At 41.9% G+C, this 27,000-nt stretch overlaps 1 protein-coding gene across 1 annotated transcript in view; it reads right to left on the bottom strand.

The window, feature by feature from the left end:
• The window catches only part of PHF20 (PHD finger protein 20), a 143,937-nt gene that overhangs the window by 81,522 nt on the left and 35,415 nt on the right, over positions 1 to 27,000 (bottom strand). The window contains exon 3 of the mRNA XM_021689055.2: positions 1,510 to 1,681. Within this exon, the coding sequence (XP_021544730.1) occupies positions 1,510 to 1,681 (172 nt within the window). The remainder of the gene's footprint in view (positions 1 to 1,509; positions 1,682 to 27,000) is intronic.

Genomic DNA, 27,000 nt, shown 5'->3' with positions numbered 1-27,000 from the left:
TTCAACACTGGGTGTCAAACCAAAAGGGCTGGACACAAGATTCTTCCTATCCTAGGAGGTCTGGGCAGGCATAGCAAAGTACTGATTAAAATCCTTACCCTGTCCCTGAGCCCAGGACCACTAGGAACACACCCAGTATACAAGTTGGAAGGAGGAAACCTACCGCAGCTCGAGGGAATCAGCATTCATGCCACCTAATACCACCCACATTTTTAAAGGGTCTTTTGCCAAAGGAAGCACCCATTCACTTTTAATATTTCATACTGTTTTCCCAGCACACAGTTTGCATTGATACAGTTTGTAGAATAAATACTGAGCAATCAAATTGGACAACAGTAAACAATTCTTTTTTTTTTTTTTTTAAAGATTTTTACTTATTTATTTGACAGAGAAAGCACACAAGCAGAAGGAGAGGCAGAGGGAGAGGGAGAGGAAGCAGCAGTTTCCCCGCTGAGCAGGGAGACCAACATGGGACTTGATCCCAGGACCCTGGGATCATAACCTGAGCTCAAGGGAGACGCTTAACCGGCTGAGCCACCCAGGTGACCCAACAGTAAACAGTGGGGGTGGGGATGGGAAAGGAAGGACACACACAGACAGCAAGAGTTCAAGTTTCCTGGCCAGGGTTAAAATGAAAAACAGAATCTGGGGGTGAGTCAGATCCAAAGGCAGCAGGATTTCTACAGATTTCTCAATGCCTGTTTTAAAAACTCAAAACTAATACTTCATTTTTCATTCTGAAATCAGTAAAAGCTCCAGGCATAGCGATGAAATTTAGAAAAAGGAATACAGTCCAATTCCAAGATATTCAAGAGCTTTTTTTTTTTTAAAGTAGGCTCCACACCGAATGTGGGGCTCGAACTCATAACCCCAAGATCAAGAGTCACACGCTCTACCAACTAAGCCTGCCAGGTACCCCTCAAGAGTTTATAAAAGGGGGTGCCTGGGTGGCTCAGTTAAGCGTCTGCCTTCGACAAGAGTCATGATCTCAGGGTCCTGGGATCCAGCCCCACATCGGGCTCCCTGCTCAGCAGGGAGTCTGCTTCTCGTTCTCCCTCTTCCCCCACCCCGCCCCCCGGTTCCTGCGCATGCTCTCTAGCTCTCACTCAAATAATAAATAAAACCTTAAAAAAAAAAAAAACTTTATAAAAGACCTTGATATGAGGCTCCACATGGAATGATTGCTTAATAAATGTTCACACAACAAATAAGTTTAATAAATGATCTGAAGGGATACAGTAGTATAAAAGAAAGAGATAAGGTCCCCATTCATCCTCAATGCTTTTCAACCAAGATCGTTTATGAGCTGTCATGTCAATCATATCATATAGACAGATGACAACTGAGATTCTTCAAGAGCCCCACGCACCATGGAGATCTCGGGGTTGCAACTACAGGCCTAAATAAGGATTGGTTCCCCAGCTGCTACTGACTTTCACACTGAATATCAAAGGCTGGAACATAAAGTAACCAACGGCTGACCCAGCTCATTACAGACTTGATACTCACAGAAGATCCTTCATCTTCATGTAAACCCTCTTTCCTCAGCTGTATTTTCTCTAAAGGGCGTAAATAAGGACTGTCCCAGCAGAACCACTCATCATAACGATGGTTCCAACGCTTGAAATGGATGAGTACTTTTCCTTCTTCGTAGTCAATGTCTTCTATGTGAGCTGGATACCTGAGTCGGAAAAAAAAGTTAAATGCCTTTAACACCCACCCAAAATATCCAAAACAGTACCCTTCCAAACCTCTTCCCAAAAGACTAGCTTACCAAAGTACTAAATAAAGCCTACCATTTAGAGACTGTGTAATTGTGTCAAATCACAAATTATGGAGGCTAACAGACCTGGGGTTCAAATCCCAACCCGGACATTCTTTAGTTTATGAATTATTAAATTGACTTTTCAGAGCCTGAGTTTTGTCATGTAGAGTAGAGAAGGGATACCCAGCATACTAGATTACAATGCAAGTTAAACAAGATGACATACACACAAGACCAGAGCACAAAGGAGGCAGGAAGCAAACATTTAACAACTAGATTATATTTTACATAAGCCAATAAATTAGAGTGACCATGCAACCCAGACTATATTAGATAGCCTCAATTTAAAAATTGTATAATACATATAGAATACCATGCAGCTGCTTAAAAAAAAAAACAAAACGGTTCTGTCATGATATGGAAAGCTCTCTCAAGATGAACTATTAAATGAAAACAGCAAGGTACAAAACACTGTGTATGGTAAGCTACTGTTTATTTTTTTAAAAGATGAAAAAGTAGGGGCGCCTCGGTGGCTCAGTCAATTAAGCACCTGACTTCAGCTCAGGTCATGATCTCAGGGTCCGCATTGGGCTCCCCACTTGGTGAGGAGTCGGTTCTCCCTCTCCCTCTGCTCCCCCCACTCGTGCTCTGTCTCTCTCTCAAACAAATAAATAAAATCTTTAAAAAAAAAAAAAAAAGATTGGGGCACCTGGGTGGCTCAGTCGTTAAGTGTCTGCCTTTGGCTCAGGTCATGATCCAGGGTCCTGGGATCGAGCCCCACGTCGGGCTCCCTGCTCAGCGGGGAGCCTGCTTCTCCCTCTCCCACTCCCCCTGCTTGTGTTTCTGCTCTCACTATCTCTATCTCTCTGTCAAATAAATAAATAAAATATTTTTTAAAAAAAAGATGAAAAAGGGGCGCCTGGGTGGCTCAGCTGGTTAGGCATCTGCCTTCGGCTAGGGTCATGATCCCAGGGTTCTGGGATCAAGTCCCACATCGGGCCCCCTGCTCAGCAGGGAGCCTGCTTCTCCCCTTCCCTCTGCCTGCCGCCCCCCTGCCTGTGCTCACGCTCTCTCTCGCTCTCTCTCTGTCAAATAAATAAATAAAATCTTTAAAAAACAAAAACAAAAAAATGATGAAAATGTATATTTATATATGCTTAAACACGCATAGAAGTATTTTACACAAGAATCTAACAATGGTTACTTGTAGAAGTATGGTCAGGTCAACAGTTCAACAGTTCACCCTCCTACCAGACTGAGAGTTGGGAAAACCAACAACTACATTTCCCTGACTCCCTAACAACTGGCAATCAAGGTCATGAAGACCTGTGGGTTTAGAGGCAACTGTAGTGGCCAAACCCAGTGCTCCACTGCAGGGCCTCTCAAACTTTCATGTAACGCAAATCATCAGAGGATCTTGTTAAAATGCAGATTCTGAGTCAGCAGATGGAGCTAGGGCCTTAAGAGCTTTAAACAAGCTCCCTGGGGGCGCCTGGGTGGCTCAGTCGTTAAGCGTCTGCCTTCGGCTCAGGTCATGATCCCAGGGTCCTGGGATCGAGCCCCGCATCGGGCTCCCTGCTCAAGTGGGGAGCCTGCTTCTCCCCCCTCCCACTCCCCCCGCTTGTGTTCCCTCTCTCACTGTCTCTCTCTCTGTCAAATAAATAAAATCTTTAATAATAATAATAAAATAAATAAATAAATAAACAAGCTCCCTGGAGATACTGATACACTGGTCTGCAGAAGCAAGGACCTAATGTCTAATTACTGCTTCCTAAGTCTCAAGCAAGTGTGGAGGGTGGCAGTGGCCCCGGCAGGAGTGAATTCCTGGCCTCCAGAACAGAGCTCCAGCGGCGGGTCCTTCAAATTGATACCTAAGGAAGGCAACCATGAGTCCCACTTCTCCAACCCTTCCAACAACTTTGTAAAAAGCCAATTTCTTGTGTTAAATCCTTTTGTGGTTAAAGCACCCACGGTGGTTTCTGTTTCCAGCATTAAAACCTACCCGACACACGAGGGGAACTGAGTATGGGGGAGGGAAGGAGTGAAAGTGGGAGGGAGACTTTTTGTAGTGTACCTGTTAATGCTCTTTATTTTTCAACCATATTATTCTGTTGCTCATTCCAAAAATAAATAAATGGTTAAAAATAAAGAAAAATAAATATTGTTTGCAATTGTTCTCTTAAATACTTGCATTAATCAGATTGCTATTCTAGATTGAGAAAGTTCAGATTCTACCTATATTTTCTCCCTACAGCTTGATTTGTACCATTTCCAGCCTTTCTTATATCAATCACCTAGTACCCCACCAACCTAATAAACATGTGCTACCTAAATAAATCGGCCTGCTTCCTTGTGTCTGTACACTATGTCCTCTTCAATCCTATACTAGCAACCTCTAAGGCAGTTTGCTTGCAGTTTAACCTATCACAGTAGGTTGCAGATACTGGGCATTCAATAAATGTTGAGCTAATGAATTCTGCTCTTTCTGTTCTTCCCAAAGGTCAGGCATCCTGTCAATTCTTCAATCCCAAAGCTCTTTGACTCCAGCTACCCATTCCAATTTGAGTCACTCTCCAAGTTCAGGCCCCCATCAATTTGTGTGGGTATTTCTCACACAGGACTGACAGGGTATGCTTTTCAAAATTCTGAATGGTACTATACATACATTAAGTGCCCAGAAAATGTTAACAGAAGGAATAAACAGCCTTGAAACTAGTGTCCCTACTTCAATACAACTGACATACAGCTGCTACAAACGTAAGATATCCTGACAGCAGACTAGCTAATTATACGATCTGTGAACTGTGAAGTATAATTGTAGGAGACAAAAGGATTCCCTAAACCTATTCCTCTCTATAAAACTGAGAGAAGGCAAGGGGGGGGGGGGGCACGTGGCTGGCTCAGTTGGTGGCACATGGGACTCTTGATCTTGGGGTTGTGAGTTCGAGTCCCACGTTGGGTGTAGAGATCACTTAAAATCTTAAAAATAAATAAATAAATAAATAAAACAGGGAGAAGAATATAGATATCTCAATTATATTCCTCTTGACTGGGACGCCTGGGCTCAGTCAGTTGAGCGTCTGCCTTCAGCTCAGGTCATGATCCCAGGGTCCTGGAATTGAGCCCTGCATCGGACTCCCTGCTCCGCGGGGAGCCTGCTTCTCCCTCTGCCTCTGCTCCTCCCTCCTCCTCTCTCCCCGTGCACTCTCTCTCTCAAATAAATAAAATCATTTAAAAAAAATACATATATATTCCTCCTGCCCTCTCATTTGTTCAATCTACAAGAGACTAGTGAGCCTCCCTAAAATATCAAACTCTGATCTAACACACTCCTATTCAAAAGCCCTTTCTTTAATGATTTACTATCTCTAGCAACAGTTTTCAAACACAAGTCTTTGGACCAACACAAAGAATTAATTTTTCACAGAACTGTATTTATATTAAATTATTGCAGAACTTTTCTTTATACTAAATCACATTCTTTCTAAATTTTTGGTGCATAAATACTTTTTAAATTAAAACAGTGGTACCTGTTCGTTTTTAATACTCTTACTAATATTATGGAGCCATTAAAAAGATTAAGTCAGCTCTCTATGTACCGATTTTAAAAGATCTCTAAGAAAAGTGGGAAAAAACCCAACAACTAAAAATGCAAAATGGTACTGAATACACTACCATTTATTTGGGGGAGAAGAGAGAGCCAATACATTCGTACCTGTTTTTAAATGCGTGGGCTATCTCTGGAAGGATGATCAAGCAACCCGGTTTGCCTCTTGGGAGGGGAACTGGATAGTTAAGGAACTGGAGAGGAAGTATGAGACTTATTTTATTCAATATATATCTTTTTGTATGTTTTGAATGTTGTACCATGAGCATGTATTAACTATAAAAAATATATAATTAAATATTTATTTTAAATATCCTTATTTGGAAAATAAAAAGTCGACAACCTCAGGACAAACCCCAAATTATTTTGAATTTGCACTGGCCAGTGCCTTCTAAAAGTCTGGTAAGTCCAGATCCACAGAATCAACTCCAAATTCTTAGGCTAGCAACTCCAGTGCACATACTCAGGAGTCTGAAGAAGGAGCTCTAGGTCCTTGGCTAGCCCAAAGCCCTTCCTTGCTCAGGCACAGGCATCCTACAGTCTGCACACTATACAAACCTCTCCAGAAGAGTCAACAGTAACCAAGGGGTAAGCAAGATTTCCTAAGGAGAAGACAGTTTTCCCTACTTTCCTAAAGTGTACAAGGATGAAAGGCACTCATGGAGGATGGGGAAACCTAACTGCATTTCAGAGAAAAGGGAAGACTTGGTGGATCAAAATTGCTAGTTGCCTTGGAAAACAGCTCAGCTTTATCAGTCCACAGAACTTTATTAAGTGACTTTGATCTGTCCAGTCAATCCCAGGTCCTGAAAGGGATTATAAAGTGTATGTGTTCTGGCTCCTGCCCTTGAGGAGAATCAGACATGTGAACCAATTAAGTTTTAAAACTATTAGGTGAACCACATAAAACCACTGATAACTACTTTTTACCTACAAAAACAATAATTTTATCTGGTGCAACCTAAATATTTGGACAACCATTAGGGGTGCTGGGGCAGAAGTCAAAAGGTTAACATTGTGAATGGAATCTGTATAGACAGAAAAAGGGAAAAAGAATTTCCAACTTCAACATGTAACTAACAGCCACTGATGAGACTCTAGATTCCAAACTAACATTGCAGCTGGGAATCACATTTCTAATGGAAATATTAGCCAGAAAGGAACAGATATCAAATACCAAACTGACACCAAAGTAAGCTCTAGGGAGGGAAAGAGGTACTGGAAACAGCCAAGAGACTTTTGCCAGTAGTTTGAATTTTCTTTTTCTTTCTTTTCTTTTTTTTTTAAGATTTTACTTATTTATTTTTTGAGAGAGAAAGAGAGTGCAAGCAGGGGGAGGAGCAGAGGGAGAGGAACAAGCAGACTTCCACTCTGAGCATGGAGCCAGACTCGGAGCTAGAGCCCACAACCCGGAGATCAGGACCCAAGCCGAAACAAAGAGTCAGACACTTAACTGACTGGAACACCCACGCCCCCGGTAGTTTCAATTTTTACAAGGATTTAATCACATAATAGTTGTGTAAGGAAAAATAAATACTTTTTTTAAAATGTGGGCACCATGCCCAGCACTGCAAGGCCTGAACTCACGACCCAGAGATTGAGAACCAAGCTGAGATTAAGAGTCAGACATCCAACCAACTGAGCCACCCAGGTCCCCCCAAAATAAATACTTATAAATTAAAAGTTCTGAAAAGTACGTAATGAGCAGACATTCAGCCAACAGCTTCATGGTTTCGGGATTTTTATGCTGCTTGGCACATCCACAAAACAGAATATTATGCAGCTATAAAAAAGAGAGAGAAAAAAGAGTGCCTGGGTGAGCGACCAAGTCTTGGTTTCGGCTCAGGTCATCACCTCAGGGTTGTGAGATTGAGCCCCACATCGGGCTCCATGTTCAGCACAGAGTCTACTTAAGACTCTCACTAAGATAAATAAATCTTAAAAAAAGAGAGAGAGAACACATTCTGTGAACTGATATAGAAAGATTTCTAAGACATGTTAAGTTTTAAAATGGCTAGCTACAGAATAGTTCATATCTTATGATACCTTCCTTGTTACAAAAGAGGAAAATCAGAAAATGTATTTGTTTTGTTTGTATTGAAATAAACACTAGTAGGATGGATAGAAACTTAAAAAACTGGTTACCTATAGAGGACAGAGCAGGTATAGGACAAAGAAGTGGAAGCAATCATTCTCACTGTATACCTTGTTACATTGTTTTGATTTTTGAACCTATTCAAACTCCAGCCAATAGATTATCAATTAATTCCCTTGCATTTCCCAGGTGGACTATCATATCATATTCAAATTATGACTATACTATCTCACTTTCAATACTGATACCTACCATTTATTTTTCGTTTTACCATACTCATTAGTGCTTCTAAGATGATGCTGAAAATTAGCAAATAGTTGGCATCCTTCTCTTTAATGAAAACGTCTCCAATGTTTCATCATTAAGTCTTAAGTCTGTCAAATTTTTTAATTAATGCCTTTAATGTGAAGTTTTCCTCCACACCTACTTACCAAGGATTCATGGAGAATAAATAGACTTTTCAGATTTTGTCAAGATGATTATACAGCTTGGGGCGCCTGGGTGGCTCAGATGGTTAAGCGTCTGCCTTCAGCTCAGGTCATGATCCCAGGGTCCTGGGATCGAGTCCCACATCAGGCTCCTGGCTCAGCGGGGAGCCTGCTTCTCCCTCTGCCTCTGCCTCTCCCCCTGCTCATGCTCTCTCTCTATCTCTGTGTCTCAAATGAATAAATAAAATCTTTAAAAAAAAAAAAAGATGATTATACAGCTTTTCTCTTTTACTCTATGAATATAATGAAATAACAGATTTCCTAAGTTTAAGTTAACATTATCCTGCTAAAATACATCATATTTGGTTGTGTGTGTCATTCATTTAATAAGTGTCTATTTGGTGTTTACTGACAAGTTTTGTGTCTCTTTTGCCAGTAGGATTTGTCCAAGGTTCCTCATATGTCTTTCCTGCCCAGTTTTAGTATTAGGCTATGCTAAACCTCAGAGAAAGTACTAAAAAGCTTGACTTCATTTCTATTCAACCGCCTACTCTGAGATCTTTTCAAGATAATTCTTTATCGACCTTTTCCATCACTTCTATGGTTACTAATCTGGTCATGTTTTCTACCTCTTCTTGAATTAATTTTGCCTAAATAAGAGAGTTTGAAATGATCATCAGATATAGTTTAAACGTTCAATAGTTTTCCTTTGAAGAAAAGAGCTCAAGACTCAATAAAAACATTTCAAACTCAACTCACAAACAGGATTTTTTTTTATAGATTTTATTTGTCAGAGGCGGGGCCGGCGGGGGGGGAGGCAGAGGGAAAAGCAGGCTCCCCACTGAGCAAGGAGCCCGATCCCATGACCCTGGGATCACATCCTGAGTCTAAGGCAGGCGCTTAACCGACTGAGCCACCGAGGCGTCCCACAAACAGGATTTTTAAGTGGCAAATACAAACACTACATGCTAAGCACTTTATAGGGCAGAAACTACTCGCTATTGATTCCATTATTCAACAAACATTCCTAAATTTATATTCTTTTTTTTTTTTTTAAGATTTATTTACTTATTTGAGAGAGAGATTGCATTGGGGAGGGGCAAGGGAAGAGGGAGAAAGAAACTGAAACAGACCCCCGCTGGGTGTGGAGCCAATGCAAGGCTTGATCACACGACCCTGAGATTACAACCTGAGCCGAAACCAAGAGTCAGATGCTCATCTGACTGAGCCACCCAGGTGCCCCATAAATTTATATTGTGAGACAAATGGCTAGGTCCTGAAGTTACAAAATAGATGACCAAACATCAGGGCTTCTAGAGTAGCAAGGGCCCAAAGAGAAATATGGTGGGTTCCTTGGAATTCGCCATCCGTCTCTACAAAAAGACCAAGAACATTCTTGATCTCTGGAAGCAAAAGAGTAAAGGAGTATCAGGCCTAAAATTATCTGGCCTACCTATACCCTGTGACCAGAACCAGATAGAAAAGAGACAATATTTCCTATGGCATGCCTGGGCTAGAGACTAAGTTTCTGCATGCTCTCCGCTACCCCCTTTCTAAAGCACTTGAGTGGACACATTTTTTTTTTAATCTGTTATAAAGATTTTTTATTTTTACATAATCTTTACTCCCAAAGTGGGCCTCGAACCCCTGATCCTGAAATCAAGAGTCACATATCCCACCAGCCAGATGCCCTGGACCCTTCTCTCTCTCTCTCTCTTTTTAAGATTTTATTTATTTATTTGAGAGAAAGCAAGCCAGCGTGGGCAAGCGTGGGTGGGGGGGGGGGAAGCAGAGGGAGAAGGGAAGGAAAAGTAGACTCTGCACTGAGTGTGGAGCCTGACAAGGAGCTCAATCCCAGGACTCTGAGATCATGACCTGAGCCAAAATCACAAGTCAGCCATTCAAATGACTGAGCTACCCAGGGGCCCCTGCACCCTTCTATTTTAAAGTTGTTTTTTTTTTTTTTTTACCACTCAACTCCTAGTCTCTTCCTTAATTTACCCAAAACTAGTTTTGCTCACCTTCCTCAGAGGCAGCAAATGAGTGGAAGTCCACTTCAAACTTTTTCATCAGGTACTGGAGGGTTAGGAAAACAGCTTTAAAGAAGAAGACTTAGCACTTGGGCTGAACCTTGAAAGATGAAGAGAGGTGTTTGCCAAATGTCTGAATTTCCTTCAGACTGTTCTGCATATTGAATGCATAGACATTCAATAAATGTTCATCAAATGTATTTTTTTTAAGATTTTATTTTTAAGCAATCTCCACAACCAATGCAAGGCTCAAACTCACAACCCTGAGATCAGAGTCGCATGCTCCACCAACTGAGCCAGCCGGGTGCCTACTTTTTGTTTGTTTGTTTGTTTTGAGATTTTATTTATTTATTTGAGAGAGAGAAAGAGAGCGCGCACAAGCGTGCACACAACTGGGGGGACAGGGAGAGAGAGAATCCCAAGCAGACTCCACACTGAGCACAGAGCCTGACACAGGGCTCAATCCCATGACCCTGAGACCATGACCCAAGCTGAAATCAAGAGTCGGATGCTCAACCAACTGAGCCACCAAGGCACCCCCAAATGTACTTTTTAAAAAGATTTGATAGGACGCCAGGGTGGCTCAGTCAGTTAAGCGTCTGCCTTCGGCTCAGGTCATGATCGCAGGGTTCTTGCTCAGCTGGGAGCCTGCTTCTCCCTCTCCCTCTGCCTGCCACTCCCCCTGCTTGTGTGTTCTCTCTCTCTCTGACAAATAAACTCTTTAAAAACAATTTTTTTTTAAAGATTTGATTATGAATACCTAGAGTCACAAAACAGCAATAGGAATACACACACAAATCAAGGTGAATCATCAAAATAAACCAATGATATCCATGTTGCAGAAGTCAAAAAGACAAAAAGATCCCCATACAAGAATTGTCAAATTGGGGGTGCCTGAGTGGCTCAATCAGTTGAGTGTCCATCTCTTGGTTTTGGCTAAGGTCATGACATTAAGCCCCATGTCGGACTCTGCACTCAGAAGGGAGTCTGCTTGAAATTCTCTCCCTCTCCCTCTGCCCTTCCCCCTCTCCCCGCTCATGTGCACATACTCTCTCTCTCTCTCCAATAAATAAATAAATTTTTAAACAAAAAAAGAACTGCTAAATTGAAAGGAACTGACCACAGCACCAAGACAAAATTAGTTACAAAACAGCTTTCTTCCAAAGGCCAAAAAGTATTTAAAACTCATCTTTTTCCAAAATTCAACTTGGGAAGGACAGATAACCTAAACTTCATAGTAAATTAGGTTACTATGGTGACCTTATTTTAAGCAAGGGGTATAATTGTCCACTAAGCCAACCAAGAAGCCACAGAAGGCCAGTGTAGCCAATTAAACATAAAGAGACCAGGAGAGTGGACAAAAAAAGAAAAAGAAAGAAATTCATCAATTCCACAGGGTTTTTTTTTTCTTTTTTTTTAAGATTTTATTTATTTGAGAGTGAGAGAGAGAAAGAGAGGGAACATAAGCAGGAGGAGTGGCAGGCAGAGGAAGAAGCAGGCTCCCCGCTGAGCAGGGAGCCAGACATGGGACTCAATCCCAGGACCGCGGGATCGTGACCTGAGCCGAAGGCTGACGCTTAACCGACTGAGCCACCCAGGCGCCCTCAACAGACATTTTGAGGCCTGCTCTGGGACAGGAAGTGTGCCTGGGTTTGGAAATACAGGGCCAAATCTATGAAGACATGTGACCACAGCAGCTGGCAGAGGAAGACAGATTCTTTTTTTTTTTTTTAATATTTTATTTATTTGACAGAGAGAGACACAGCGAGAGAGGGAACACAAGCAGGGGGAGTGGGAGAGGGAGAAGCAGGCTTCCCACAGAGCAGGGAGCCCGATGTGGGGCTCCATCCCAGGACCCTGAGATCATGACCTGAGCTGAAGGCAGACGCTTAACGACTGAGCCACCCAGGCGCCCCAAGGAAGACAGATTCTATGTTCTAAGACATACTAGGCCTTTCATTTCCTCAGACATACCACATACCTTCCCATATCCAGTCTGCTCCTTTTACTTGAAACATCTCTCCCTGCCCACTCTTCCCAGGCAACAGTCTTACCCTTCTGCAGCCTCAGAATCCCTGACTACAATATCTCAAGTAGTCCCCCTCTCCTTCCAGTCTATGTCAGCTTCCCACTTGCTTCCTTCATAGCACTTACCCCAGTCTATAATTATTTCCTTTGTTTCTCCATTTATTTGTTTATGTTTATGGTTGGTTTCCCTAAGAGACTACAAAAACCTATAGCAGTATCTGTCTTGTATTCACTGCAGAATCCTCAGGGGAATAAACATGTGTCTACACACCCACGTAATGATAATAAAGTATCACAGGTGCAACAACAGAAGACTACCTAAGGTAGAGTAGGGTAAAGAGGAGCAAAAGAGTGTTCTAGGGCCAACAGGGAATGAAGAGGCCGAAGAAGAAGCGGGGGGAGAAAGGGCTCAAGATAATGCTAGTGAAGAGGAGACACTTGCTTTTAATTCTGAAAGGTGAAGAGGTATTTTCCAGGTGATCAAGGAGACAGTGAGGCTGGAGAGTGTTTCTGAGAGGGTGCAATATGAGTAAATCAGCATAGGTATAGAGGAAGGGAAGCACAAAAGAGGACAAAGTAGTGCAGAAAACTGAAGGTGGGAAAGGAAAACAGTAATTCCATGCAGAAAGCTGCACAGGAACCTTATGGATCCCATACCTGTTGTGCGGATGGGCAGCTGGGCCCTAAATGACTGTTTCCCAACAGCAGTCCATGACCACTGGGTGCTGGTGAACACAGAGCTAGCAGTCCACAAGGTCTCCATGAAAAATGTTTTATGTGCTTTTCCATAATCTGGACCATCTTTATCAGAGCTAACATAGTATCATTTTGCTCCAATGCTATTAAAAGTGGGATCCATAGATAGTATACAGGTTGGAGGTGCCAGTCCTCACATTTTTGAGTTTGAGAAACACTGCTCTAAGCTACCAGATAAGCCAATCTACCCAAGGGCTGCACCAAGGAAAAGAGAGGACTGTAGGAGAGTGAAGCTCACACCAAATGAGAGAGAATAATGCCATGTACATGTCCAGAAAGGCAGAGAACAGTCTAGATCTAACACAGGGAGACAATATTGGCTTGTCCACAGTAAATGACTTCAAATCCCGGAAGGCTTGCTGCTCAGTCTTGGCTGCTTATGAGTAAAATTAAGCTGCCCAACCCCACACACTGTGCACATGCTTAAATTAGAGCAGCTAGACAGTGCTTGGCAGGAATCTGTTTGGTCCCCCCACACACAGCAGAAACACGAACTAAAGAAACATTACAGAGGGGAAAAAAAAGGAGGACCAAGAAGGATAAAAATTTCCCTCTGATTTCCCACTCCAACTGGTCAGGGTTCACTCACAGGGCTATTAATAACCAACGTGTGCCACTGACTGTGGGGGTTAGAACTCCCATTACGTAAGGATCTCACTGGATCTTTACCACAATCTCATGAGCACTTAAGCAGCTGTCATTATCACCGCACCCATTTTACATTTGTGGAAATGGAGGGTCAAAAGAATGATTAGGAGAAGGTAAGCAAGATCAGTATCCAGATCTTCTGACTAAACCCAGTGAGGAGCCTTCTGCTCTTAATCTGACTTCACATATAAATATCCTTGTAGTGACACAGGTCCATAAAGGTGTCTTTCATCTTGGCCACCTAACAGTCCACCTGATGGCTAGCCCAAAATCTACCTAAACTTTCCCCCAGGGGTTGGGCATTCAGGCTGCTTCCACATTCTTTCTATATATAAAAATAGCCTTTCTGCAAATACATATGCATTTACTTCAACACTCAAGAGTGCGTCTCTATTCCTGGCTCAGTGCACGCACCAGAAGCAAGAGTTCTATGCACAAAAGTAACATTCTAAACCATCCCAGCCTTTGCTGGAGAGAGGATGGAAATGGAAGCTGTATTTAGTGAAAAACAAAAGGCTAACTATTAAGCTGCAGAAAAACTGTGCTGTTTTAGATGCCTTAACTCTTTCCCTACCCCTTCACCACCTCTATTAGTCAACATCTGACACTTCTAACTCCGGAAATGTCTTAAATTCATCTCTCCTCTCCATCCACAACATTTCTCATCAGCAACAACTGAATAGTCAGTACATCCAGGCAACCTATGCCCCTCTATCAGTACAGGCAAAGGGCCTGATACAGAGACACTCAGTAAATATTTGGTGACTGAATAAACACCACCACTTTTCTGTTCCTAAAAGGGACCTATGTCTCTCTCTCTCTCCTGATTAACATCTCCCTTTTTAGCCCAACCTTCCAGTACTCCTGATGTGTTCCCTCTCTGGATTCTGAGACTACATCACATTCCTTGAGCCCTAAATACTTTTGCTCACACTGTTCCTTCTGCCTGCTCTCACCTTCACTCCCATCCTGGAAATCTCGTCCATTTATCTCACTTCCTTCTGACTCCCCGGCCCCTCTCTCCCTCCATCATACCTGCCTGGATAAACCCCAACCTTAGGTAAATCAGATTCTCCACATTCTCCAGCCAGGCAGCTGATTACGGCCAGATAATGCACTCAACACGCTGATGGGTCTCACTTGAAATGCGTGACCACAAATAATCCTTTCCTTGGGGATGGAGCGGGCTGTATGACTGAGTGTGGGAACATGTCTATATCTTGATCTGGGTGGTGGTTACACACATGTATCCATGTATAAGAGATCATCAAGCTACACACTTAAGATCTGTGCACTCTAATATAAATTATACCTCAAAAAAAGTTTTTTAAAAATTTTAAAAAAAGAGAGGGGCACCTGGGTGGTTCAGTCAGTTAAGAATCTGCCTTCAACTCTGGTCATGATCCCAGGGTCCTGGCTTCCTGCTCAGCTGGGAGACTGCTTCTCCCCCTGCCCCTCCCCCTGTTCCTATTCTCTCTCTCTCAAAAAATAAATAAAATCTTTAAAAAAAATTTTTAAAAGAGTAGCATATTTGCTCTCTATATTCAATCAATGTCTTTTTTTTTTTTTAAGATCTCATTTTATTTATTTGACAGAGAGAGAATGTGAGAGAGGGAACACAAGCAGGGGCAGAGCGAGAGGGAGAAGCAGGCTTCCCGCTGAGCAGGGAGCCTGATGTGGGGCTCGATCCCAGGACCCTGGGATCATGACCTGAGCCGAAGGCAGACGCTTAACGACTGAGCCACCCAGGCACCCCTCAATCAATGTCTTACAACTATAAACTACCATGATTTATTATTATCAGAAAGTTTTTTAAAAATTCAGGGTTGGGGGCTCCTGGGTGGCTCAGCTGGCTAAGTGGCTGCCTTCGGCTCAGGTAATGATCCCAGAATCCAGGGATCGAGTCCCGCATCGGGCTCCCTGCTCAGCGGGAAGCCTGCTTCTCCCTCTGCCTGCTGCTCCCCCTGCTTGTGCTCTCTCTCTCTGTCAAATAAATAAATGAAATCTTTTTAAAAATAAAATAAATAAATAAAATAAAATAAAAATTCAGGGTTGGAGGGGCGCCTGGATGGCTCAGTCATTGAGCATCTGCCTGGGATCGAGCCCCGCATTGGGCTCCCTGCTTGGCAGGAGGCCTGCTTCTCCCTCTCCCACTCCCCCTGCTTGTGTTCCCTCTCTCGCTGTCTCTCTCTCTGTCAAATAAATAAATAAAATCTTAAAAAAAAAAAAAATTCAGGGTTGGGGGGGACCGGTGTGGCTCAGTTAGTTGAGCATCTGACTCTTAGCTCAACTCCGGTCTCATTCTTAGGTTTGCAAGTTCAAGTCCCGTATTGGGCTCCATGCTGGGAATGGAGCCTACGTAAAAAAATAATAATTCAGGGGCGCCTGGGTGGCTCAGTTGGTTGAGCGACTGCCTTCGGCTCAGGTCATGATCCTGGAGTCCCTGGATCGAGTCCCGCATCGGGCTCCCTGCTCGGCGGGGAGCCTGCTTCTGCCTCTGACCCTCCCCCCCTCTCATGTGCTCTCTCTCTCTCATTCTCTCTGTCTCAAATAAATAAATAAAATCTTTAAAAAATAATAATAATAATAATTCAGGGTCAGGGGAAGAAAAATAAATAAATAAATAAAAAATAAAAATAAAAGGAGGGAGAAAGGAAGAAAAAAGTTAAAAAATTAAAATTAAAATCCAGGGCCTACCACTGGCTATTGAGTGGAAAAGAGCCTGATGAGGAAAGGAAGCTCAGTCTAGGATATAGGAGACTAGTTAGGTGGCTAGTGCCAGGGTCCAGAAGATACATGATAGAGGCTTTAGGCCAGAGGGGGAGGATGGAGATAGCAGCCAGTGTGAGAGTCAGGATAGATTCTGTACGTGGATCTGACAAGATTGACAAGATCTGACAAGTAGATGATGGGGTGGAAAAGAGGAGCTAAGGGGGCTGTAGAGGTTCTATAGCCTGTTGAGTTCTGTAAAACTTTACTGTTCAAAAAAAAAAAGTACATTCTACCATTGTAATAAAATATGTATGTGTATATATATACATATATATGTATATATATAATCTTTCATTCTAAGAATGATAATAATCCAGAGGCGAGAAGCAACAACAACTCAGTAGCAATGAGCACACCTAGCACCCAGATCTCTGTGTTTAATACCATTTTCCAACAAAAGGTACCAGGGCTCTTTGGATAAATGGCTAATTGCAGGACTGGAGCAGGAAATATACAAGATGAGCCTAAAATATTTTGTAGTGCCAGAAATAAGAAACTGTCTCTCTCTCTCTCTCTCTCTCACACACACACACACACACACACGGTGATGATGGGTGTATGTCCAAAGGACACAAGAGGCAACTGAAAGAGCTCCCAATGTAACAAGAACAACAAAATAAAGTAGTATTGGATTATAACCCAAAGTCTAAAAGAAGTATGAATCCATCAGCATGGATATAAATAAAAGATCATCAAAAACAAGGAAAATCTAGGGGTGCCTGGGTGGCTCAGATGGTTGGGCATCTGCCTTCAGCTCAGGTCATGATCCCAGGGTGCTGGGATCGAGCCCCACATCGGGCTCCTGGCTCAGCGGGGAGCCTGCTTCTCCCTTCCCCTCTGCCTCTCCCCCTGTTCATGCTCTCTCTGTGTGTATCTCTGTGTCTCAAATGAACAAATAAAATCTTAAAAAAAAAAAAAAAAAAAGGAAAATCTAGAAACTGACACAGCCAAGAGCAGCCTAAGGAGACATGACTACTAAATGTAATGTATCCTGTATGAGTTCTTGAAACAGAAAAAGGACATTAGGGGAAAACTAAGGAAATATGAATAAAGTATGAACGTTAGCCAATAATAATAAACCAATATTGGTTCATTAATTGTAAGAAATGTACCTTACATTTCCGTATTTTTAATGTACAATGTTAATAGTAGGGGATATTGGGTATGTTATATACAAGAACACTGTATTATCTTTGGAATTTTTCTGTAAATCTCAAACTGTTCTAAAATAAAAAGCTGGGGCTACTGGCTGGTTCAGTCGGAGGAGCATGCGACTCCTGAACTTAAGGTTGTGAGTTCGAGCCACATATTGGGTGTGGAGACTGCTTAAAAATAAAATCTTAAAAAATAAAATAAAATAGGGGCCCCTGGCTGGCTCAGTCAGTAGAACATGTGACTCTTGATCTCAGGGTTGTGAGTTCGAGCCCCACACTGGGCGTGGAGCCTACTTAAAATTTAAAAATAATTAAAAAATAAAATAATAAAATAAAATTCTTACTGAAAAAACTCCATGACCACCAACCTCCAATGGGACTTTAGCGGAATTTGATGGCATCAGCAATCCTACCACATTTCTCACAACCAATCCCTTTTCAATCTTCTAAATGACATTTCATACCTTGTCTTCTTTCCTCAAACTCAAGCCTTCCTTCCTTATATCCTCAGTCTTAGCTGAGGATTTTCCTATTCCACTTAAAAAATAAAATCAATCAAAAAAGAATTCCCAATGCTGGTAGGAACATAAAATGGTACAACCGCTGTGGAAAAAACTTTGGCAGTTCTTCAAAAGATTAAACAAGTTAATTAGCATTTGACCCAGTAATTCTATTCTCAGTTAGATACCTAAGAAATATGAAAACATATGTCCACACACAAACTCATACACAAATATTCACAGCAGCATTACTCGTAATAGCCAAAAAGTGAAAATAATATAAATACTCATGTACTGATGAATGGATAAACAAAATATAGTATATCTCTATAATGGCATATTATTCACCCATCAATAGGAATGCTGATATATGCTACAACACAAATGATCTTGAAAATCCCATGTTAAATGGGGCACCTGGCTAGCTCAGTTGGTAGAGCATGCAACTCTTGATCTCGGGGTCGTGACTTCAAGCCCCATACCACTGGGCTTGGAGCGTACTTTAAAAAAAAATAAATGAGAAGGTAATCCAAAGTAGTTAACTTTGGGGCACCTGGCTGGTTCAGTTGGTAGAGCATATGACTCTTGATCTCAAAACCACGAGTTCAAGCCCCACATTGGGCATGGAGCCTATTTTTTAAAAAAGAAATAGGGCGCCTGGGTGGCTCAGTCGTTAAGTGTCTGCCTTCGGCTCAGGTCATGATCCCAGGGTCCTGGGATCGAGTCCTACATCGGGCTCCCTGCTCGGCAGGAAGCCTGCTTCTCCCTCTCCCACTCCCCCTGCTTGTGTTCCTGCTCTCGCTGTGTCTCTCTCTGTCAAATAAACAAATAAAATCTAAAAAAAACAAAAAAGAAATATGTTAAGTGAAAGATGTTAGTCACAAAGAAACACATATTGTATCATTTGGTTTCTATGAAATGTCCAGAATAGGCAAATCTATAGAGATAGAAAGTATATTAGTAGTTGCCCAGGGCTGGGGAGGGCTGAGGGGGAAAAAAGAAGTGACTGCTAATGCAGGATTTCTTTTTGGGGTGATGAAAATATTCTTTTTTTTTTTTTAAAGATTTTATTTATTTATTTGACAGACAGAGACACAGCGAGAGAGGGAACACATGCAGGGGGAGTGGGAGAGGGAGAAGGAGGCTTCCCAATGAGCAGGGAGCCCGATGTGGGGCTCGATCCCAGATCCCAGGACCCTGGGACCATGACCTGAGCTAAGGCAGACGCTTAATGACTGAGCCACCCAGGCGCCCCTGATGAAAATATTCTGAAATCAGATGGTAGTGATAGTTGTACAACTTTGTGAATATGCTACAAATCACTGATTTGTATGCTTTAAGAGAATGAATTTATGGTATATAAATTACAATTCAATTTAGAAAAACAATAAAAAGGAGGGAATCAAAAGAATCCCACCAAGTGCTGGCAAAGACACAGAGCAACTGGGACTCTCATGCATTGCTGGTAGAAATGCAAACTGGAATAGCCACACTAGAAAACAGTTTGGCAGTTTTTCAACAAGTTAAACACATACTTAACCTATGACCTAGCAATCCCACTCCTTGGTATTTACCCAAGACAAATGAGAACGTATGTTCTCTCATATTTAGTAAAAACTGGAAGCAATTCATATTTTTGAACAGGTAAATGGATAAACTGTGGTACATCCATACAATGTCATTCTACTCAGCAATAAAAGCAACAAATGACTCATTCATGCTAAAGTGTGGATGAATCTCAAATGCATTATAAGTGAATATGGTAAGAAGCCAAATTTAACAGACTACACACCGTACAATTCCATTTATATGACACTCTGGAAAAAGTGAAACTACATGGAGATGGACAGGATCATGGGTAACAAGGGCTGGAAATGGCAGAAGGAGTTGACTACAAAGGGATACAGGAAATTTTATGGGGTGATAAAAGCACTCTACATTTTGATTGTGGTGGTACATGCTTGACTATGAATTTGGCAAGCCTCACAGAACTGTACGGTATGTAAATTATAACTCAATTTTATTTTTTTATTTTTTTTAAAGATTTTATTTGACAGAGAGAGAGAGAGAGAGCACAGCAAGGGGGACTGGCAGGCAGAGGGAGAGGGAGAAGCCGGCTTGCCGAGCAGGGAGCCCAATGCGGGGCTCGATCCCAGAACCCTGGGATCATGACCTAAGCCGAAGGCAGACGCTTAACTGGCTGAGCCACCCAGCTGCCCCTATAACTCAAGTTTAAAACAGAAAAACACACACAAAAAGAAAAAACACATGCTCCCATCACCAATTCTACCAGTCAACCTTCATTTCTATCTGTATACCCAGTCTCCCTTTTCCCCTTATAATAAATGAACTATCTGCTCCTGTAAATGGCTAATTCCTCCACTGTGCACCACACCAGTCTCTCTCCCATTTTCCTTGAACTCATGCCAATCAGGATTTTGTTCCCACTGCTCCACTAAAACAACTCTTGTCAAGATCATCTATAGCCTCAATGTCACCAAATCAACAGTCATTGAATTTTCACCTTACTTGACCCAGCAGTGTCACAAACTGAAGTGATTACTCCCTGCTTCTTGAAATACTTTTTTGCACTAGGCCTCTGGACATCCTCCTCTTGGAATTCCTCCTGCCTCAATGGTCACTCCTTCCCAGTCTCTTTTGCTGGTTCCTCTTCCTCTGCTAACATCTACAGAAAGGCTCCTGGGCTCAGTCCTCCTTTTTATCTGTAGTGACTCCCCAGATTACCACTATCCAACAGAACCTTCTCATTGAAAACTTTATCTCTGCTCTCCGATACGGTAGCCACTAGCTACATGTGGCTACTGAGCACTGGAATTGTGCCTAGTATGACTGAGGAGCTGAATTTTCAATTTTACTTAAACAGCCACATGTGGCTAGTGGCTACGTTTTTGGACAGCACAGCCCTAGATGAGCTCATCCAGTCTCATGAAAACACATATGATAAAGAACCGTTATCCAAAATATACAAGGAACTCTTAAAATTCAACAATAAGACAAAGAAATAAACAAAAATGGGCAAAAGACCTTAACAGACACCTTACCAAAGAATATATAGAGATGGAAAACAAGCATATGAAAAGATATTCAACATATTTCATTAGGGAAATTGCAAATTTAAATAACAATGAGATACCACTATTTACCTATTATAATGACCAAAAGCTAAAACACTGATGACACCAAATACTGGTGAGCATGTGGAGTAACAGTAACTCTCATTCACAGGTAGCAGGAATGCAAAATGGTACAGCCACTTTCAAAGAGTTTGGCAGTTTCTTACAGAACTGAACATACCATATGATCTGGCAATCACATGCTATCTTTTTTGGGGGGGTGGGGGCTTGAACTAACGATCCTAAGATCAAGAATTGCATGCTCAGGGCGCCTGGGTGGCTCAGTCGGTGAAGTATCTGACTCCTGATCTCAGCTCAGATCCTGACCTCGGGGTTGTGAGTTCAAGCCCCATGTTGGGCACCATACTGAATGTGGAGTCTACTTAAAAAAAAAAAAAAGTTGCATGCTCTACCAGCCAGGCACCCCGCAATCACATTCTTTAGTATTTACCCAAATGAGCTGAAAACTTATGGATAAATAAACTGTGATACATTCTGACAATGTAATATTATTTAATGTTAAAAAGAAATGAGCTATCAAGCCATGAAAAGACATGAAGAAACCTTAAGTGCATATTACTAGATGGAAAAAAAGCCAATCTGAAAAGGCTACCTACTGAATGTATGTTCAACTGATGACATTATGGTAAAGATAAAACTATGGAGACAGTAAAAAGGTCAGTGATTGCTGGGGATTAGGGGACAGGAACACTTGAAGAGGCATTTTTTTTTTTTTTATGATTTTTATTTATTTATTTGACAGAGAGGCAGTGAGAGAGGGAACACAAGCAGGGGGAGTGGGAGAGGGAGAAGCAGGCCTCCCACAGAGCAGGTAGCCCGATGCAGGGCTCTCTATCCCAGGGCCCCGGGATCACAACCGGAGCTGAAGGCGGATGCTTAACGACTGAGCCACCCAGGCGCCCCAAAGCACAGAGGATTGTTAGGGCAGTGAAACGATTCTGTATAATACTATAACAGTGGGTATGTGTCATTATAAGTTTGTCCAAACCCACAAACTGTACACCAAAAGTGGACCCTAATGTAAACTACGGAATTTGGGTGATAATGATGGATCAATTTAGGTCCATGAATTGTAACAAATGTACTATTCTCCTGCAGGGTGCTGATAGTGGGGAAGCAATGAGAGTGTGAGGGGGCAAGGGATGGGCCTTCTCTGTACTTTCTGCTCAATTTTGCTGCAAACCTAAAGCTGCTCTAAAAAATAAAATCTATTTTTTTAAATCCCAAGTACTCACTGCCAATTCCCAAATTTCTATCTCTAACCCAGAGCTCACACCTCAATGCTTGACTCAGTTAGTTATTCAACCATCTGCTCAACAAGCTCCATTTGGTTATCTAAAAGGAATGCCATATTTAACATGTCCAAAACCAAATAGCTGATTTTCCCCATTTCGGCAAATAGTAATTCTACTAGTACTTAGACCAAACACCCTTGGAGTCACCCTTGACTCTTCTCTGTCTCTCACAACATCATCTGCAAATGTGTCAGGTATACCTTCAAAAAATACTCAGATTCTGACCACTTCCCATCATTTCCACCACTGCTTCTTTTGTTCAAGCAACTATCACCTTTAATCCAAACTACTACAAAAGACTCCTCACTATTCTCCCTCTTTTTTTCCATGCCTGCCCTCAGCATATTCTACACGAAATAACCAGAGCCCCTTTTAATAACTGAAATCAGATAATGTCACTTCCCTGTATAAAATCTTTCAATGACTTCCTATTACATTCAGAATAAAGTCCAAACCCCCAAGTATGGCCAGATCTGGCTCCTGCTGACATTTGTGGACTCATCTCCTACCTCTGGCACCATTAATCTTTACCCTCCTTGAACATGCCCAGCATGCTGTGCCTTGGCTGCCTCTGCCTGAAACCCTTTTCCCCTGGATATCCACCTGGCTCACTCCCTCACTCACTTCGGATCTCTATTCAAATGTCTCCGTAATAGAAAGATCTTCCCTGAATACCTTCTATATGAAAAAACACCCCTCATACACACACCATGTCACACTCTTTTCCACCTGTTAGTACTTATTTCTCTTTCTAGCACTTATCACCACCTAACCTTACAGGTATGGGTCTGTTTGTTTATGGTCCATCTACCTCCACCAAATGTCAGCTCCTAAAGATCTGGGACTACATCTGTCTTAATCACTGCTCTATCTCCAGCACCTAGCACTGAATGAATGCCTTGGCATAAGACACCTCTGTTAAGCCTTCTAAAATTCCCACACACGAAATTAACTCTTCTCCCTCAGGGGGTTATAAATGAACTCCGTACAGAGTTAAGTATCACTTTATGATATAATTAATTTCAAAAACTTCACTTTCTATCCTAGGTACAAGACACAGCATGGGGATTAGAGTCATACCCTGCCAAACTCACAAGCCGGACTACCTGGATTCAAGTCCCAAATTCATTACTTACTAGTTGTGCAACTTTGGGCAACTTAGTTAACTGCTCTGTGCCTGTTTCCTCATGTATAAAATGGGAATAATAAAAATACCCACACCTCGTAGTGTTATGAGAATTACACGGGGTGTAACACGTAAAGCCTTTAGACTTGTTCCTGGCGAAGAATAAATCCCTCAATAAATATGAGCTATTAGCAAAGACATAAACATGAGAATATATGATTAACATCATTGGCTGGCAATGCTAAAAGCCAGAGCCAAATACCCAAGTGGCCTCTAAACTTCTTGAGGGGCCTACATGATTTTTCTTCATTCCACAGTGTGTAGCTTAGTGTCTGACTCAAAGCAGACACTCAATACATGTATGTGAAAAGCTCAGAAATGAAAAATTATTTTTATTTTTTGTAAGATTTTATTTTTGCAATGTGGGGATCTAACTCACAACCCCGAGATCAAAAGTCACATTCCACTGACTGAGCCAGCCAGGTGCCCCAGTGAAAAATTACTTTAAAAAAAAAAAAAAAAATAAAGGAAAAAAAAAAGGATAGTACAAGAAGTGAAGAGGTAAGAAGAAGGAACTCAGACTTGATCAGTACAAATAATTCTAACAAAACAAAAACAAAAAAAAAAAAATTAAGAGGAGAGCTAAGGACATTATGCAACTCAAATTTTAAAATCCTTTGTACAGAAAGTGGAAGGAGACCAAGATCAACTTATATGGAAACAAAGCAGTGGAAATGTGCCATAGAGTCAGGAAAGCAACAGACAGAAGGAGTTTTTCACCGTGTTCTGGGCAAGAAGAGAGAAGGCTAGGCCTACTGTTGGAGGCAGATGGTGCGCTGCTGACAGAGGAAGGGAACAAGGCAGAGGGTGGCAGAACTAGCAGTTTCTGTTCTAGCCACCAAACATCATTGCTAGGAGACTGCAGCCTCTCACATGCTAGTCAGTTCATCTGCATAACCCTAGAGGTAAAGTGGGCAGGTAGGATAACACCATCCATAGAGTAGGAAATGGATATCTGGAAATTGTGCCCCAAAGTGGTAGGTCCAAAATTAAAACACAAATTCTTATCAATAATCCATAGCCTGTATGGTGAGATAAACTGTTTTGAGAACTAACAACCTCCATGGAAAATCTAAATCTGTATTTTACAAACTCCCCTCTCTAAATAATAAAAATTCTAATCCTGTGATTTCTTTGGGACCCCAGAATTTAGAAAGGAAAAGCTGGTTTGGATAATTTACAAATGAATTCTGGTAAGGTATACATAAAACAGTTTTCTAAGAAAACCAAGTTAAGTCTCAGATTCATCAGTGATTAATCTGTGATCTTAGTAGGGTGCCCAGCTGGCTCAGTTGGAAGAGCATGCAACTCTTAATCTCAAGGTTGTGGAGTTCAAGCCTCACACTGGTGTAAAGATTACTTAAGGGGCGCCTGGGTGGCTCAGTCGTTAAGCGTCTGCCTTCAGCTCAGGTCATGATCCTGGGGTCCTGGGATCAAGCCGCGCATCAAGCCCCGCATTAAGCCCTGCATCGGGCTCCCTGCTTGGCAGGAAGCCTGCTTCTCCCTCCTCCACTCCCCCTGCTTGTGTTCCCTCTCTCACTGTCTCTCTCTGTCAAATAAATAAATAAAATCTTTTAAAAATAAATAAATAAATAAAATAAAGATTACTTAAAAATAGGGCGCCTGGGTGGCTCAATCGTTAAGCATCTACCTTCAGCTCAGGTCATGATCTTGGGGTCCTGGGATCAAGCCCCGCATCGGGCTCCCTGCTCAGTGGAGAGCCTCCCTCTGCGGCTCCCCCCGCTTGTGTTCTCTCTCTGTCAAATAAATAAATAAAATCTTTAAAAAAAAAAAAGATTACTTAAAAATAAAATTAAAAAAAAAAAAAACCTGTGATCTTGGGCAAGTCATTTTACTTCTGAGATTCAGTTCCAAATGGCCTTGCTTTTGGGGATTAAATGAGATACCTCATGTAAAGCAATTAAGGCAATTAGCATCGTACCTGACACACAACAAATCTCTGATAAATGTTAGCTACCATTGCTATTGTTGTTTAACGTAAGTATACGTATAGTAGACAAGGTAATAGAGAAACCAGGCTTCCGTATAAGCATCACAGACAAAATAAATCAAAGATACAGACCTATTAAAAATATCAAAGCATTAATCCAGAAAGACTCACTCACCCACTCTGGGTCACATTTATATCTTCATATACATCTACTGTCACATGGGTTTTGAAAAATACTTTAACCCTTTTCATGCCTTTTTTTTTTTTTGGCAACCTAGCAGCAAATCCAGGAAATATGGAAGAGCACTCAGAAAAAGATCTCTAGGGAAAGGAATCACCTGAGAGGCATAGCCAGTCTTTGGAGTCAGATCAACAGGGGTTCAATCCCAGCTCCACCACACACTAGCTGTGTAATTTAGAACAAAGGACTTTTACCTCTGTGAGCCTTGGTTTCTTCCCTCATTTATAAAATTGAAACAATAAACAACATAGCTTGCAGAGAAGATTTAATGGAGAAGCTGCACATGGGGAGCCTGGCACAGTTAGTCCTGCACATAATTGCTATCTAATTCTGCAATATTAAAAAAAAAAACTCTCTCAGGCTTAAGATGCAAGCAATCAGAATAACCTAGAAAAATGTTTTCCTACAATCATTTGGAACTTGGTCCACAAATACTTTATTGATTACCTATTATATTTTCAGGCACTAGAAATATATCAGCAAACAAAATTAATAGCCCACCCATGACTGCCTTGCAAATGCACCCATCGCATCCTTATCAAGTAGAGAGTAACTGACCCCAGCTACAAAGGCTCTAAACCCATCCGACCTCTGTACCATCTCCTGTACCATCTCCACACTTCCCTAGGGCTGCTCCCAGCCAAGAATTGAGTGAGCAGGTATACTAAGATAAGACTCTTCCTGGGAGACAAGACTCTTTTGACAGCAACGCTGAACTGAGAAATCCCCATCTCCTTTGCCAAAACTTTCTGAGAACTGTACTCAATGGAAGACATCCTACCTTCCTTTTCTCTCCCCCTCCAGGGGTTAAGACTTCCAAGACAGTCTGATAGCTCTCCCACCCTCTTCCCCTCACTCCCCCTTTCCCCCTATGGGGGAGTTTCCAAATCAATCAACTGCACTGCTTCTCAGAGAACCCAATCTACCCCACCAGCCCTCAATTAAGCTTGCATTCTAGTAGGAAAGACAGATAAATAAAAAAATAATCAGGAGCACCCGGCTAGCTCAGTCAGTGGAGCATGCGACCCTCAATCTCAGGGTTATGAGTTTGAACCCCACACTGGATACAGAGATTACATAAAAATAAAATCTTAGGGGACCTAGGTAGTTCAGTCAGTTGGGCATACAACTCTTGACTTCGGCTTGGTCATGATCTCAGGGTCCTGAGATCAAGCCCCACATCAGTCTCTGCGATGAGCCTGAGCCTGCTTAGGATTCTCTCTCCCTCTTCCTCTGCCCCTCCACCCCCCACTTGCAGTATGAACTCGTGTGCTCTCTTTCTCTCAAAGAATAAATAAATAAAATGAATTAACAAATAAATACAAGCTTAAAAAATAATAAAATCAAATAATTATATACTGGCAAAGGTATCGCATAAGCGAATTCTTT

Source organism: Neomonachus schauinslandi, chromosome 10 (genome assembly GCF_002201575.2).
Source record: "Neomonachus schauinslandi chromosome 10, ASM220157v2, whole genome shotgun sequence".
Lineage (NCBI taxonomy): Eukaryota > Metazoa > Chordata > Mammalia > Carnivora > Phocidae > Neomonachus > Neomonachus schauinslandi.
The sequence above is the reverse complement of the archived record's forward strand: the minus strand, read 5'-3'. Positions and strand labels throughout refer to the sequence as shown.